General features: G+C 51.6%; 2 protein-coding genes across 3 annotated transcripts; both read left to right on the forward strand.

The window, feature by feature from the left end:
• Window positions 1-10,189: 10,189 nt before the first annotated feature.
• On the forward strand, window positions 10,190-11,192 carry LOC118716383. The gene is made up of 4 exons (XM_036433498.2): window positions 10,190-10,259; window positions 10,557-10,624; window positions 10,855-10,914; window positions 11,029-11,192. The coding sequence occupies exons 2-4, from the start codon at window positions 10,578-10,580 to the stop codon at window positions 11,183-11,185; spliced, it is 264 nt and encodes an 87-aa protein (XP_036289391.1). The 5' UTR covers window positions 10,190-10,259; window positions 10,557-10,577; the 3' UTR covers window positions 11,186-11,192.
• Window positions 11,193-14,290: 3,098 nt separating this feature from the next.
• CCL27 (C-C motif chemokine ligand 27) lies at window positions 14,291-15,345 on the forward strand. Of its 2 annotated transcripts, none has more exons than XM_036433495.2 (3): window positions 14,291-14,697; window positions 14,851-14,983; window positions 15,173-15,345. In XM_036433495.2, exons 1-3 carry the CDS (start codon window positions 14,628-14,630, stop codon window positions 15,288-15,290), a joined length of 321 nt encoding a protein of 106 aa, XP_036289388.1. In that variant the 5' UTR covers window positions 14,291-14,627; the 3' UTR covers window positions 15,291-15,345. The 2 variants fall into 2 exon arrangements, with proteins under 2 accessions (XP_036289388.1, XP_036289389.1); XM_036433496.2 differs by having other exon boundaries at window positions 14,854-14,983.
• The last annotated feature ends 22 nt before the right edge of the window (window positions 15,346-15,367 follow it).

The following is a 15,367-nucleotide window of genomic DNA, read 5'->3' on the forward strand; positions in this document are numbered from 1 at the left end:
TTCACTGGTAAGTGTGGCGTCTTTTTTTTTCAATACCTTTTTATTGTTGTTGTTTTGTTAATATATTTTATTGATTTTTTTTAATTTTTTTTTTTTACAGAGAGAAAGGGAAAGGAATAGAAACATCAATGAGAGAGAGACATCGATCAGCTGCCTCCCGCACACCTCCTACTGGGGTTGTGCCTGCAACCAATGTACATGCCCTTGACCGGAATCAAACCTGGGACCTTTCAGTCCACAGGCCGACGCTCTATCCACTGAGCCAAACTGGTTAGGGTTGTTTTGTTTGTGAGTTGGTTGTTTGTTTGTTTTTTAGAGAAAAAGAATAAGGGAGAGGGAGAGAGAGAAACATCGGTAAGAGAGAAACATTAATGAGAGAGAAACACTGATCAGCTGCCTCCTGCAGGCAACCAACCAGAATCAAACCTGCAACCTTTCAGGACACAGGATGAAGCTCAACCAACTGGGCCACACCGGCCAGAGCTGTGGCATTTATTTATCCTGAGTTCTGGTGGGCCAGAAGCCAATCTGCCCCCCTGACAATGATGAAGCTGCCACCAGCTAAGGGGTGGTGTGGACTCCTAGCTCCTCAATCAGAATACGGGGACCTTGCTACCTGCCTATAAGTAAACACCTTTCTCTCTAGGGTGATGGGTCACCAACGAGTGGTCCACGAGGTCCAAAAGGTTGGCGACCGCTGGTTTAAGAAAACCTTTCACATGGTACCTGCTACAGGCTTTTTTGTTTGTTTGTTTTTTATCTGACACCATCTTTAATGGGCAGTGTGGGCACGGGGCGGGCAGCAAACTGGCTTGAAGGTCCTCCGGGGATGGGGGAGGGCACGACGGGGTCCCCACTCCCAGCCAGCTGGAGGCCAGGCTGGGCCCATGTGAGGAGCCCACCTCATGCCTCCTTGGGCAGCCAGAGGAGAGATGGAGCAGCTCAGGGCTGGGGGGCTGGAGACAGCCGCCCCCCTGCTACAGGTTTAAGGCCAGCAGCCGAGTGAGACCTCTCTACCCAACAGCCAGCATCTCCCTAAAGGGACCTGTCATCCCTGCTTTATCGGCGGACAAAAAGCTCCCTGCCCGGTTTTTTTTTTTTTTTTTTTTTTTTTTTTTTTTTAATTTATTGTTGACAGTCCCCATCCTGTCTATTGATAAAGTTTCCAGGGGCTGGCACAGAACAAATGGAATGAGCATGGCTCTTTCCCACAATGCACCTGGAGCACATCCAGTTCTCACAGTGGTGTTGTGGGTAATTGGTCAGAGCCAGCCAGCCCCACGCAGTTTTGATCATATTTTCATCATCTCGTGTCAACTTCTTGGTAAGCCCCCACCCTTGTGCCCCCCTTCTCTGGCCTCCGGGAAACTCAGAACCAGCCAGAAACCCTTGGAATTAGTCTCACAGAGGGACAGGGTTCCCAAGTAGGGAGTTTCCTTCACGGGCCCCTCCATAAAACCAAGCAGGCACCTCTCTGATTAGAGAACTGGCTCGATGGCCACTGAGACTTCACCCATGGGGTAGGAGAAGGCTCTGTAGTACCAGTTAATTCACCCCTAAGTGCTCAATAGGTGCCGGGCACTGCCTTCGGAGCTCCTGGCATTCGCATGTAACTTCCCCAGGCTGGACAGCTGGTAAAGCCGCAGAGCGGAGGGTCCTCGCTGGGCAGTTTGGCTTCAGAATCTGTACTACATACACTGCCTCCCTTAGTTGACCCATCTCCTAAGTAAAAATGGGGAGCAATACAGCAGGCCCAGGTCTGAGGAAGCGGCCCTCAGGAAAAGAGGGAAAGCCATTATTGTGAGGTACTGACCATGTGCCAGCCTCCAAGCTGGGTCCTTTACGTGTATGGCATACTGCATCCTTAAACAACGCTATAAGTTGGGGATCACTGGTTCCATTCTATGTCTGAGGAAACCAAGGCATGGAGAGGCAGAATGACAGACAATGCTGAGATTGCAGCCCAAGTCGGTCTGGTGGGTAGCACTTGGGAAGAGGGCTGGGGTCTGCGATGTCCACTTGGGCTTGACCTGCCAGGAAGAGTTGGGGGGAAACAAGAAGAGAAGCTGAAGGCCTCAGGCAAGACCCCAGTGCTTGAGCCAGACACAGAAGCCCCTGGAGGGCCTCCTGCCTCCTGGGCCTCTCCAGCAGAAGGGGAACTGGTTTCCCCAGAGTCTCCCGGAGGAAGTAGGCACAGTTTCTCGAGGCCTGCCCAGGCCTCAGTTTCTCCAAGTGGAACAGTGGAGAAGGGATCAGGCTACAGCTGTGCCTGCCTTCTTACCTCCATTCTCAGGGAGTAACAGAGGCCAGGTGATGTTGCAATAAAAATGGGAATGAAGGGACAGGGCGGCATTGGGATCTGAAGGGTGGGAGTAGGGGCAGGACCAAGGGGCCTGTGGGCAAGGCTTCTAAAAGGGGCAGGTCTCTGGGGGGGGGGCGAGGAGGGGGTACCTCTTCAGAGCAGAGCATCTCACTAGGACGGCTTTAACCCCAGGGCTCTGGATATCAGAACCGTAGTCCCAGGAAATCTGTAGTCCCTTGAAAGACGTTTCTGATTGGGCAAGCCTAAGTCATCTGTTCAAATCCTCAGGAGTGAGATTAGACTCCTGAATGACCCTCTCCAAGGATAACTTCTATCTCCTGAGGGGTCAGGAATAGGCAGGACAGGGGAGAATGACAAAGGTTAGGGCAGAGACTCTGAGGATCAGAGTGGATGAGAGAGTCAGACACCCAGCCCTGCTTCTGTTCCTATGACCCATGGTTCCGGGGGGTCAGGGTGGGGGGCGAAAATATGAGCTGCCCTGGGCTCCAACCCACCAAAGCGGGTGGCTTTACCCCCCAGCGCTCTGGATATCAGAACCGTAGTCCCCGGAAATCTGAACCCAACACTTACCAAAACCCCAACCACCTTGCTGATCCCATACCTGTCAGACCATCATTTCAAGGATCCTCCCCCAAAAGGAAGCCACCCGTTCCCACAGGGGCACCACACTCAAGCCCTCCATCAATTCGGGAGCCCTGACAGGTCATACCAATGCCTATTGGTGCCCCCATTGCTGACAGGACTCCACTGATGTCAAGGTCCCCCCATCACTATCAGGCCACCATTCCTCCTGGGAAACGCTGTCAGGAGCACCCATGCCTGTCAGGCGGGACAGCACCATTGCGCATTCCAGGGACACCGTTTTCGCTGGAGTGTGTGTAAATGGCGCCTCCTGCCATGGCAGCCCTAAGTATCGGAATGTCTGTGAGAGTGGGGCCCTCAGCAAGCTCAGAGCTGCCATGATATAGAGTTACCGCCACCCAAAAAAGGGCAAATAAACAAAGTTACCAATCAGGATTCTTACTTTCAAGCCACTGAAAATCACTAGATGATTTAAACAGAAAAGTAAGTTATTTTTTTAATGTATTTTATTGATTTTTTTTACAGAGATGAAAGAAGAGGGATAGAGCTAGAAAAATCGATGAGAGAGAAACATCCATCAGCTGCCTCCTGCACAGCCCCCACTGGGGATGTGCCCGCAACCAGGTACATGCCCTTGACCAGAATCGAACCTGGGACCTTTCAGTCCGCAGACCGATGCTCTATCCACTGAGCCAAACCGGTTTTGGCAAGTAAGTTATTAAAAAACAAAACAAAACAAAACAAAAAAACCCTGAAGGTACAGAAAATGAGAGAATAAGGGGGCCTATGCAGCCAAACCACTGGCAAAGCATGCAAGAGAGCCAGGACAGTCCAGACAGCCCTCCAAGACAGCGTGGTGGCACAGAAGGGGATGCCAAATGCCAGTACCACCCTAACATCCAGATAACTGAGGCCCTTGTCCTATAGTGCATGGTTTAGGGGACCTTGTTCCGTCCCTCTTCCAGTCATACCTCTGGATGTGGCATAAACAGTACTCAAGGCTAAGGGGGCATGCCCTCCTGGAGCTAGTGCTTACATGTCAGGGATTGAAAACTGGAGAATCCCCTGCCCAAAAGGCCCCAAGCAACTTCAAGAATCCATACAGACCTCTTCCTTAGACCTGTCCTTCCCATGATAGACTATGTCATTGCTGTGCACGCTACTAGGTCCAGCAAATGACCATGCAGTAGCTATTGCCAGATAACATGAGAGAAACTTTTATGTGTGGGGCTGGGGTGTCTACATCAGGTTTATGAGACCCTTCATGGTGCAATTGAAACTGAGGTTAGTAAGGGAAGAAAGTGGGTGGACAAGTTGGGACTGGAGCTTGGCTCTCCCGTTGCCACATCTCTCCATCAAGGAACTCCAAGGATTCCAAGAATTCTAAATTTGAACCTGGTCTCCAAGTTGTTTTGAAAGTATGTTTTTCAAGATGGTAAAAGAGACCATTTTTATTTGGCAGTCTGTCAGCTTGATTTGTAACTTTTAAATATTTAGGTATATGCTATGTGGGCCTCCATTTGTACTGTGGTCACAAGCCCTTCAGATATTGGGTGATCAGCCTGCCAGCTTCCACTCCTAGAACCACAGCTCAGCTGCCCATGAGAAACAGACCTCACCTCTGCCACCACTCCTACCACCATGAAAATGGATGTTCTACTAACCCTGCTCCTTTGCATCATTGCTAGCTTCCCACTCACAGTCCTCAAAAGGCACTTCTGCCGAAGCCGGTTTGGCTCAATGGATAGAGCATCGGCCTGCGGACTGAGGGGTCCCGGGTTCGATTCCGGTCAAGGGCATGTACCTTGGTTGCGGGCATATCCCCAGTGGGGGGTGTGCAAGAGGCAGCTGATCGATGACTCTCTCTCATCGATGTGTCTAACTCTCTATCTCTCTCCCTTCCTCTCTGTACAAAATCAATAAAATATATTTAAAAAAAAAAAAAAGGCACTTCTGATTGGATAAGCCTAAGGCATGTGTTCACGTCCTAGCTGGAAAGGAAGCTAGGAAAATTAGTATGTGACCCTTAGGGGACTCTACCATATGTTGGAAGGTAACTAAAACTCATATAATAGGAAATTCCTCAAACCATAGAGAGGGCTTAAGTTTGTGGGCAGTGAAAAAAAAAATCTCTATAGTCCACCCTATGGCTATCCTACATCAACATACATCCTTCTTCCCAAATCCTAGACTTCCCAAATTTAAGGATATCACCTAACAAATATCTGCCTCAGTCAGCTTAAGCTGTCATAATAAAACACCATTGGCTGTGTTGTTTAAACAACAGAAATTTTATTTTCTCACAGTTCTGGAGGTTAGAAGTTCAAGATCCAGATGCCTGGTGAGAGCCCTCTTCCTGGCATGCAGATAGCTGCCTTCTCACTTTGTCCTCACTGTGCCCTCTCTCTTCCTATTCTTTTAAGGCTACAGTCCTATCAGATTAGGACCCTTCCATTACGGCCTCATTTAACCTAAATTACTTCCTTAAAAGCCTATCTCTAGATACAGTCACATTGAAGGTTAGGGCTTCAATTATGAATTATTGGAGGGTGGGGGGGGAAAGAGACACAATTCAGCTGTGAGCAAAATCCCATTCTAAATCCAAGATCTCAGGCTGACATCCTTTCCTAGTTCTGTTGTAACTTCATCTCTCTATTCTACAATACCTGAAAGCCACTACCAACACATCTCATTGGTCAGGGTAGACGGAGTTATGCTGCAGTAATAAATGACACCCAAGTCTGAGTGGCTTAACACAACAAAGTTCTATTCCCCATACATACCAAGCCTGCTGTGGGCCTAGGCAGGTCTGTAGTGCCACTCTGTTCCATGAGGTGGTTCAAGATTCCAGGCCGCCTGGATCTCTTGGCGTGTTCCTTCTTCTCAACAAATGTTTCCATGGTCGTTCCAGCCAGGTGAAACAGCAAGGAGAACCCTGGCTTAAATGCTTCCCTCCACAAATGACACATGCCACTTCTGCACACAGTTAACTGACCAAAGTAGGTCACACAGCCAGGCCAAACTTCAAGTGGGGGGACTGCCAGGAAAAATAAACAGCCGTCTTGATGAGCAGAAGTCCTCTTTACACAACAACCTATAATGAAGAACGGATTAAAAGCGGATGACAGAAAAAAGGGAGCCGGTTAAAGAAACAGTGACATTTCGCAACCTGGAAGGCAGCAGGAATAAAAGCTCTAGTCAACAGTTCTGAAACTGGTCCTGGGGCTTAATTGGCATTCATTCCTTCGTCTTTATATTAGTTTCCTATGGCTGTGTAACAAATTGCCACAAACTTAGCAGCTTCATCGTTTCTGTGGGTCCTGGGTCCTCTGTTCCGGTATCAGCCAGGCTGCAATCTCAGGCTCAGAATCCTCTTCCCGGCTCACTGGGTGCTGGCAGTCGTGGTTGTTGGACTGAGGCCTTGAGTGCCTAGGGCTGCCGGCTGCGGCCTGCTGCAGGGCCCTCTCCACAGCACGGCAGTTTGCTTCTTCCAGGCCAAATAAGAGCATCTGCTGCCGCTTCCTCCTTCTTATCTCTAGACACTTTTTACAAGGGTTCGCCCGATTTAGTCAGGCCTACCTAAGGCAACCTCCCTTTTGACGAACTGAAAGTCAACAGATTAGAGACCTTAATTATACCTGCAAAATCTCTTCATTTTGCCCTATCTAATCACCTAATCCCATCATATTCAAAGGTGGAATGTCAAAAACAAACAAACAAACAAACAAAAAACCCTCAAAGCAGGATTAGACAGGGCATGCACACCAGGGGGCAGGGAACTCAAAATTCTGTTTACTGTATTTTCTCTATAACTCATTCCCTTCGTCCCCAACTGGCACTTCAGCTGGCTGACATCCTGTGCTGCTAAGGAACTCAAACCTTCACACTCAAAGGATGTGAAGCTCCTATTGGTCCTGCCTGATTAAGGTACAGGAGTCTTCCTTAAACTTTAACCACTGGGCCTGGCATCATTAGGAAGTACCCCAAGGATTACTCCTATATGCATAGCTTCTTTCACCAATTACCCTTCCCCTGCCTCACTGGGATTAGTCACAAACCCCTGTCCTTCCTCTGAGCCTTTGCTTCCTGTTCATTGCACCTGGAATGCCCTCCTTCCTGCCTCACCCATCTTCAAGGCTCTGCGGAGCTCCCTCCTCCATGAAGCCTCCCCTACCTTCCCTCTGAGCCCACAGGGCTCCCCATCTCCAGCCACACAGGTCACCTTCTGCTTTGGGTTCAAGGACCCTTGTTCCCTGCATTTCTCCCAAGCAAGATCAGCCCAAACCCAGGAACCCTGGGATCCAGAGTGGCCCAAATTGCAGGAAGTAAAGGAGGGGTTGTTCAGGAAACCCTGGCAGTGATTTTACTTCAAGCTCCAGGGGGTAAGAGGCAGGGAAGAGGGGGGTGTACTATTGCTCAAGAGTTCCCCCATTCTGATGACCAATCACCTCTGGAAGTCCTGTGCAATGTTCTACCCACACCGCCCCTCTGGCTGGCCAGAAGCCTCTGATGGAGGTTTTGGACACGAATGGAGTGTGAAGCAGATCTCTTCCCAGGATCAGGGACTTTCAATAACTGACTCATCATTTCCAGTAAGAAATTCTGGAGCAAGACAACTGAGACTCCTCAGGCCAGAGCCCTCTTCCACCGCCCAGGAGTCACTCATCCTGTTTTCTCTCTATACCAGATGCCTTCTGCAGGCCCATGAGATTGAGGGAGCCTCATATCCTCTTTCCCTTTGCACTGGGCGCCCCCTGCAGGCCCTATGAGGTTGAGAGCCACAAAGTGGATTGAACAAACAGCTAGCAGGCTCACGCACGCAAGCGCACACACACAACACACACACACACATGCGCACACACACACACACACACACACACACACACGCCCGAGCCTGCGAACTCCAACACTTAATCCACCTACACGTCTGTCCACACAGTCAGATAATCAATCACACAATCATTTACATACCCCCAGGACACAGCACAGATAGTGAAGCATATACATTATTACAATACAGATACAAGGACATAGACAGACACACATAATTACACACAGGCATGTGCACACAGACACTCGCTCACACAAGGACACAATCTTTTCTCCTAGAAAGGAGTATTTGTTTGCGGGGAAATAGGTTGTAAAGCCATCTGAGAAACAGGGCAATATCCTGAGTGGTGGACTTAAGAAAAAGGTGGCTAGAGCCCGGCCAGCGTAGCTCAGTGTTTGAGCGTCAACCTATAAACCAGGAGGTTACAGTTCGATTCCTGTCAGGACACATGCCTGGGTGGTGGGCTCAAATCCCCAGGGTGCAGCATGCAGGAGGCAGCCGATCGATAATTCTCTCTCATCATTAATGTTTCTCTCTCTCCCTCTCCCTTCCTCTCTGAAATCAAAAGATATTTTTAAAAAAAACAGCCAAATGAAAAGACGCACAGGGCGAATTGTGAGAGGGTCTCTCTCAAATGCTCTCTCCTCTGGGAGACATGCAGGGCACATAGCCCTCCCAGCATATTGTTTCATTCACCAAACAGGAAGTGCCAGGAGCTTTGGTGTCCAGAGTTTTTACTGAGATTTCATTACAGAGGCATCATTGAGCCACATGACTGAACTCAATCTCCAGCCCCTTTCTTTGGGCTGGCTCAAAGCCCCAATTCTCCAAGGACATAGTTGATCTTTCAGTGATGAGCCCCCATCCTAAGTTATCTCATCTCCAACCAAAAACCCAGGTGTAATCCAAGGAGCTCATAAATAACAAAAACACCCTATTGCTTGGAAAATTCCAAAGATTTAGAGTCTCTTGCTCAGAAACCAGGGACAGAGGTTAGTGGAATCCTATATATATATATATATATATATATATATATATATATATATATGTATATATGTATATATATATGTATGTGTATATATATGTATATATATATATATATATATATATATATATATATATATAGCCAGCGACCAGGAGGCTATAATGACCAGAATGACTGGTCGCTATGACACCTACTGCCACCAATGAATTGGTCCCATCAGGGATGGGTCCAGCTAACCTCTCCAGATCTATCTGTCACCTATCTGTGGCCCAGACAAGGCAAGACGGGAATGAGAGGGAGAAAGGGTGGGATGCAGGAAGAGAGTAGATGTATCCATTCTCCACACTTCAGGCTGAGGGAACTTTCACTTCACTCGTTTCTAGTCACTCTTTCTCCTTCAGTCCAGCCACAGAGTTCCTGCCCTCCCTCCAAAGACCATCGAGGGCAGCTATTCCCAACCTCAGCTGATTGCTCTTTCCAGGTTCTGCCACAGCACCCTCTCCTGTGCCAGTCTTCCAGGTTTATTCTCTTTCAATCCCCCCAACTCCAACCCAGCTGATAAGCCCTCTGAGGGTGGAGACTGTGCCTTCTTCTTTTCAAATTTTATTTGAGAGAGAGGAAGGGGAAAAGAAATATTGATGTGAGCAGCATTGATTGGTCGCCTCCTGCACACACCACCTGACCTGGCTATGTACCCTGACCGAGAATCAAACCTGCCACCTTTTGGTGTACAGGACAACACTCCAACTGAGCCACACCAGCCAGGGCTGTGCCTGTCCTCTTCACAGTTGTCTCCCCACACCCAGCACAGTGCCTGCATGTAGCAGACACTTGATAGTTGATTGAATGACTGTAGGAACAAAAAATCACAGGAAGGTAGGTCTCGGCCCAGATAGGAAGGGCTTTGACCCTCTGGCCCCATTAAGTGACTTGGCCAAGGCCACTCATCCGAGAAGTATTTCCATAGCCTGGCCTGTCTAGACTGAGCCCTCTCTGGAGGCCTATTCCTCCTCAGCCCAGGGTCACACAAGTAGCACAGGGCAGATAAGAAAAGGCCATTGTCGGGGCAGAAGCCAAGGAGATTGAGAGGAGAAGAGAGAATTGAGGAAAACAGCACTGAACAGGTCTCAAAGCTCTTTTCTTTTTAATATATTTTTTTTTATTGTTGACAGTATTATAGATATCTCCAACCCCTCCCCCCCCAAAAAAAAACTCTTTTCTTGCTGCCTATTACTGAGGTCTCCATCTCCCAGGGTAGACCTCCAAAACCGACTCCATCCTTATAAAAGAGAGTCCAGAGCCTCGCATCTTGGCAATAAATACCAACTTGATCCTTAGGGACAGGCCCTGCCTCCACCTCCTGGAGACACTTTGACCCCGCCCCCTCTGAAGAGATGCTTTGACTCCGCCCCTTCCGGGCAGAGGGAGCCCCGCCCCGGTGCGCGGAGTCCCTGTGACGTCACGGTAACGGTCTGTTTCCGGGGTGGAGCCAGGGAGGGCGGAGTTTAGGCTGCACCGACCCCTCAGCCCCCCTCCAGGTGACCCAGCCCCCGAACATCCTCACCTGGGGCCCCAAATACCCCCAACTCCATGTCCGCAAAGCCTGTCGCCCTGACCCCGTAAATGCCGCAGGCCCCTGCGGTGGCCGACCTCCTAATCCCATAACGTCTCGTGCCTCCGAAATCCTCCTCCCGATCCCCTCCCTGATGTGCAACTGAGCCTTCCCGGGGGCGCCTGCCTCGGGTCACCCGGGAGCCAGTCAGGCCGATCCGGAGGATGCCGGAGAAGGGGGCCGGGAGCGGGGAAGTGCTTGATCCGATCATTCCGCCCCCCAGGAGACGTGCGGAGCCCGAGACATGCCGGGATTGAGGAGATACGAGGTGGCGCTGGAGGCGGAGGAGGAGTGAGTGGAGGCGGGTTCTGCGGGGGAGAAGCGAGCGGCTCGGGGTGGGGGGAGGGCGCGAGTCCTCCGGGGGCGGGGGGAGCGGGAGGGGCGGGGCCTCCGATGTGAGGGGCGGGGCCTCCGCGGGGAGGGGAGGGGCCTCCGCGGGGCGGGGCGGGGCCTCCGGGAGACACGCGGAGTGCGGCGGGGTCAGCCGCCCCGCCTGGCCCGGCTCTGCCTTCTCTCCGCAGGATCTACTGGGGCTGCTTCTACTTTTTCCCGTGGCTGCGCATGTGGCGGAGGGAGCGGAGGTGAGGGGGCTGCGAGGCCGCGGACCCTCCGCGGGCACGGACGGAGCACAGATCTGGGGGGGCGTGCGGGAGAGCCCGCCCAGCCTCATATGCCCGTGTCGGGTCGCCCCACAGCTCGGCACACCCCCGGGAGCCGAAGCTGGAGCCTCTGCGGGGCCTGATGAGCTGCCTGTCGAGCGGCCTGGGCCCTGTCCCCCAGCGCTCCGGTCTCGCCCTCCCCCGCCGCACGCCCGCCGCCACTGCCCAGCCCGCCAGTGCATTAAAGGTTTAAACCGGAGCCGCCGCCGCGCCGCCCTCCTGACTGCCGCCGCTGCCGCCACGTTTACGCGGGGAGCCCCTCTCCGTGCTGGCTGTGTCCTTCACCGGCGGGGCCTCTCTCCTCAATAGGGTGCCCCTCCATGTCTAGTTTCCTGTTACATCTAAGGGTCTCCCATCGGTGTCAGGCCCTCATGACCGTCAGCGACTGCCCTTCACTCCCTACACCTGCATTCACCACCGAGCAGCCTGTGGGGAGGGTTGGTCTTCCTTCCAACTTTATGCCCACATCCTTGTGTCCTCACAACCCCAGCTCTCTGTCTGCTACCACCTTCCTCCTCGCTAAGACTGTGCCAGATCTTCTTTTCCTAGGAGTGGACCTAAAAGATCTTAAGGCCGAAACCGGTTTGGCTCAGCGGAAAGAGCGTCGTCGGCGGTCCCAGGTTCGATTCTGGTCAAGGGCATGTACCTTGGTGGCGGACACATCCCCAGTGGGGGGTGTGCGGGAGGCAGCTGATCGATGTCTCTTTCTCATTAATGTTTCTGACTCTCTATTCCTCTCCCTCTTCCTTCCTCTCTGTAAAAAATCAATAAAAATATATTTAAAATAAAATAAAAGATCTTAAGTCCAGAGTTGTGGAAGTAGGCTGTGAGGGGCGGGGAAAGAGTCCTAGAAGCTGCCTCTCTCAGCCTGCCATAGGGAAGAGACTTGGGACTGTGGGGGGGCTTTCCCTGTAATGAATACCCCAACTTCCAGCTCCTCCGTCTGACCCCAAGTTTAAAGATACTTGGAATCCACCCACCTAGAAGTTCTTACTGCTCCTTAGGACAACCTAAGGGCCACTGTTCCCTGTCATTCCTTTCTCTCTCGTCACTCAGTTGACCACTATCTCCTAAAGGGCTGAGGGTCAGGGACTCCAGTGGGTCAACACTCCCATCAGTTAGGGGCTGGCCCCCCGCACCAGAAAGGGCACGAAAGGATTACGTTAAAGAGACAGCCCAGTTTGTGGATGGGGGCAAAGCTAACTTTCAGCCTGGGGCGGCCCCTGCCACAGCAGGTTGTAGCTGAGGAGACCTGGCCCTGTCTACAGAGAAGCCAATGGGAAGAGATGGTTACGTACCTGGAAGAACCCATTTCTTGCCTTCTCAGGTCTCTGGACTGACTTGCCCAGGAGACAGACAGCTGACGCAGGTGTGTGACAGGACGATGGCACCTCAATCACTGCACCCAAGCTCTGGGCCACACGTCCAGACTGGAGGGTGGAGAGAGCCCCTCAGGCTCTGGCACTAGAAGTTCAAGATGTCTCTGGGTTGTGTCCACCTTCAGAAATGGACCCGGGTCTTGAGCCATTTTATCACAATGTCTACATCAAGAACCCTATCACAAGGAGGGACCCTGTCTAAGCCCGGGCCTATGCCTCACCAGGAAACTGTCAGAACTCCTGAGTGGCCACAAGGCAATTCCCGGGAAGGGCCTTCAAGTTCCACCTGGACCGGAGGGAGAAGCTCCGTTGTTCAGCCTGAGAGGGGGCTCGTTTCTGCTCTCGGAGCCGATGGTCCCCCCTGATTGCTGCAGCAGAACAAGTTACCCAGCAAAGGTGTGAGTCCCCAGGCCAAGAGGTTAAAACAGCGGAAATGCTGCAGATGGCGCTCCTGCAACAACTAGATAAGGACTTGATTACTGGGTTATGACTCAGTTTATACTTCAAATACGGAGCAGGACTTGAGGGTTGAAATCCCCAGACCTGGTGTGGGAAATTCTTCAAGTTGCCAAGGGCACTAAACACCTAGGCCAGTGGAAGGCAAACCTTGGCTCACGAGCCACATGCGGCTCTTTGGCCCCTTGAGTGTGGCTCTTCCACAAAATACCACGTGCGGGCGCGCATGTCCAGTGCGATTAAAACTTGGTGGCCCATGCTGAAACCGGTTTGGCTCAGTGGATAGAGCGTCTGCCTGCAGACTGAAAGGTCCTGGGTTCGATTCCGGTCAAGGGCACGTACCTTGGTTGCAAGCACATCCCCAGTGGGAGTGCGCAGGAAGCAGCTGGTAGATGTATCTCTCTCATCGACGTTTCTAACTCTCTCTTCCTCTCTGTGTAAAAATCAATAAAATATATTTTTTTTAAAATTAAATAAAAAGCAATGGAAGATCAACCAAAGGGGGAAAAATAAAAAAAATAAAAATAATAAAATAAAAAAGCTTGGTAGCCCATGCACGAAGTTGATTTTCGGCTCTCAAAAGGAATTTTAATCGTACTGTGGATATTTGGCTCCGTTGACTACTGAGTTTGCCGACCACTGCCCTAGGCAGTTCCCAGCTTCCTGGAAAGGACATGAGGAGGAGTTTCTCTTTGACTCAAAGATTGAGGGGTAAGGGAAGCAGGGAGTGAGGGCTGGGTATGGGATTAGAAGGGACAGGAAGTAGATGGGAGGTTGGGGTGTTAGCAAGAAGATGGGGTGCGGAGGGCGTTGGTGTTCCTGGGTATTACTGAGCCTGGGTGGGGACAGGGAATGTCTTCCCAGGCCCACAGTGGAGAGAAGCCAGAATCTGAACAGAACAAAAGAGAAGCAATTGAGCTCTTGAGTCTGGTGTCTCTATAAGCCAAGTAAGGACGGAGTATGGAAACCCCAGGCCAGGCCCCTTTTGCCAAGAAGCTGGCATTTCTGGGACAGGATTAGGCAAAAACAAAAAGATTTCTTGTTTTTTTGTGTGGGTTTTTGTTGTTGTTTGTTTCTACTTTAGTAGCAACCTGGCACCAAAGAACTTTTATCTTCCTTCATCTGCCCTCCTTACCCACACCACCCTTCCTTCCTGTCTCATCTTGCTGGGGAAAGCAGCGCCCACCTCAACATCTCCAAGGCACCCAAATACCACCAAAGGGGCTTCCCAGACCCGCCCATCAATGTCTCCTGATAAGATAGGCAGGCTAGGGCGGGAAGTGGGGAGGGGAAAAGGAAGGCAACTTGTGCTGGCTTGCCCTCAGCTCCAGCCTACCCACTACGCCCCCATCAGAATTTGTGTACTAGTCCGACTGGAATATTGTGAAAACAGCTATGTGGCAGTGGGATTTTGCATAATTCTGTCTATGGTTAGCCTGACCATGTGAGGTTGATGGAGTGAGGTGTGACTGTGAGTGTGTAGCTGTGGGTATATGAGTGTGAATGTCCATCCTTGGATGCCACTGCGGACTCTTGGCTGCTCTTATTCAGTCACTGTCCCTTCAGGCCCCACATCATGCACGATGCCTCTCCCCAGCTTCTCCGCCCAGGGCTTAGGAGCCCATGGGAAAAGGCTTTCCTAAAAGAGGAAGGGTCCTCTGGCCCAGAGCCCAGGAATGCCACAGGATGAGACATCATCTTCACCCGCCTCTGACTCACCTGGCGCCCCAGGTTAAAGGTATCCAATAAAAGATAGGGGAGACGGAAGAGAGAGAGAGAGACGTATCCAGGCTGCGCAGCATGAAGGTGCCCTCACCCACCCTCAGTCTCCTGCTGCTTCTGTTGCTTCTGATCCCAGACCTGGGAGCAGGTCAGTGCTTGGGAGTCTAGAAGGCCAGGGATCTGGGTGAATGGGATGGGGGGGGGGGGGGCGGCAGGGGGCCAGGAAGTCCAGCTTCCAGCTGTCTGAGTGAGGGGCTTTCGGTCAGGAGCCCTCTGAACATGTGGGCCCATTATTCCCTAGCAGTGCTACTGCCATCCAGCACTACCTGCTGTACTCAGCTCTACCGACGGCCACTCTCGAGAAAGCTCCTGAAGAAGGTCATCGAGGTGGAGCTGCAGGAGGCTAATGGGGACTGTCACCTCCAGGCTTTTGTGTGAGCTCTGACCCTGCCCTTGACACTGACCCCTGACTCTGACCCCAATCCCGGATGCAGATCCCAACCCCAGCCCCACCTGCTACTTTGGATGCCAGCCCAGGCTGTCATCTGGCCTCTGCCCCTCATCCCTGGACCCTCACCTAATCTGCCAACTATGACCATGGCTTTGGGCCTTTCCTTTCCCAGGCTTCACCTGCCTCGGCGCAGTGTCTGCATCCACCCCCAGAACCGCAGCCTGGCTCGATGGTTTGAGCGCCAAGGAAGGAGGTTCCAGGGGACTCTGCCCAAACTGAATTTCAAATAGGGAAAATGGGCCGGGACGCCCAACCGTCAAAATAATAAAGCTGTATTGAACAACAGTCTCTGATGGTGGTCTCCAAG

The sequence above is a fragment of the Pipistrellus kuhlii genome, unplaced genomic scaffold (assembly GCF_014108245.1).
Source record: "Pipistrellus kuhlii isolate mPipKuh1 unplaced genomic scaffold, mPipKuh1.p scaffold_m20_p_12, whole genome shotgun sequence".
Classification (NCBI taxonomy): domain Eukaryota; kingdom Metazoa; phylum Chordata; class Mammalia; order Chiroptera; family Vespertilionidae; genus Pipistrellus; species Pipistrellus kuhlii.

What these genes read in the sequence shown, in the direction of transcription:
- LOC118716383 (XM_036433498.2), top strand. Translation starts at nt 10,578, where the DNA reads ATGCCGGGATTGAGGAGATACGAGGTGGCGCTGGAGGCGGAGGAGGA. An exon ending in GCGCTGGAGGCGGAGGAGGA is followed by an intron (nt 10,625 to 10,854) that starts GTGAGTGGAGGC and finishes TTCTCTCCGCAG; the next exon opens with GATCTACTGGGGCTGCTTCT. An exon ending in ATGTGGCGGAGGGAGCGGAG is followed by an intron (nt 10,915 to 11,028) that starts GTGAGGGGGCTG and finishes GTCGCCCCACAG; the next exon opens with CTCGGCACACCCCCGGGAGC.
- CCL27 (XM_036433495.2), top strand. Translation starts at nt 14,628, where the DNA reads ATGAAGGTGCCCTCACCCACCCTCAGTCTCCTGCTGCTTCTGTTGCTT. An exon ending in GATCCCAGACCTGGGAGCAG is followed by an intron (nt 14,698 to 14,850) that starts GTCAGTGCTTGG and finishes ATTATTCCCTAG; the next exon opens with CAGTGCTACTGCCATCCAGC. An exon ending in TGTCACCTCCAGGCTTTTGT is followed by an intron (nt 14,984 to 15,172) that starts GTGAGCTCTGAC and finishes TTCCTTTCCCAG; the next exon opens with GCTTCACCTGCCTCGGCGCA.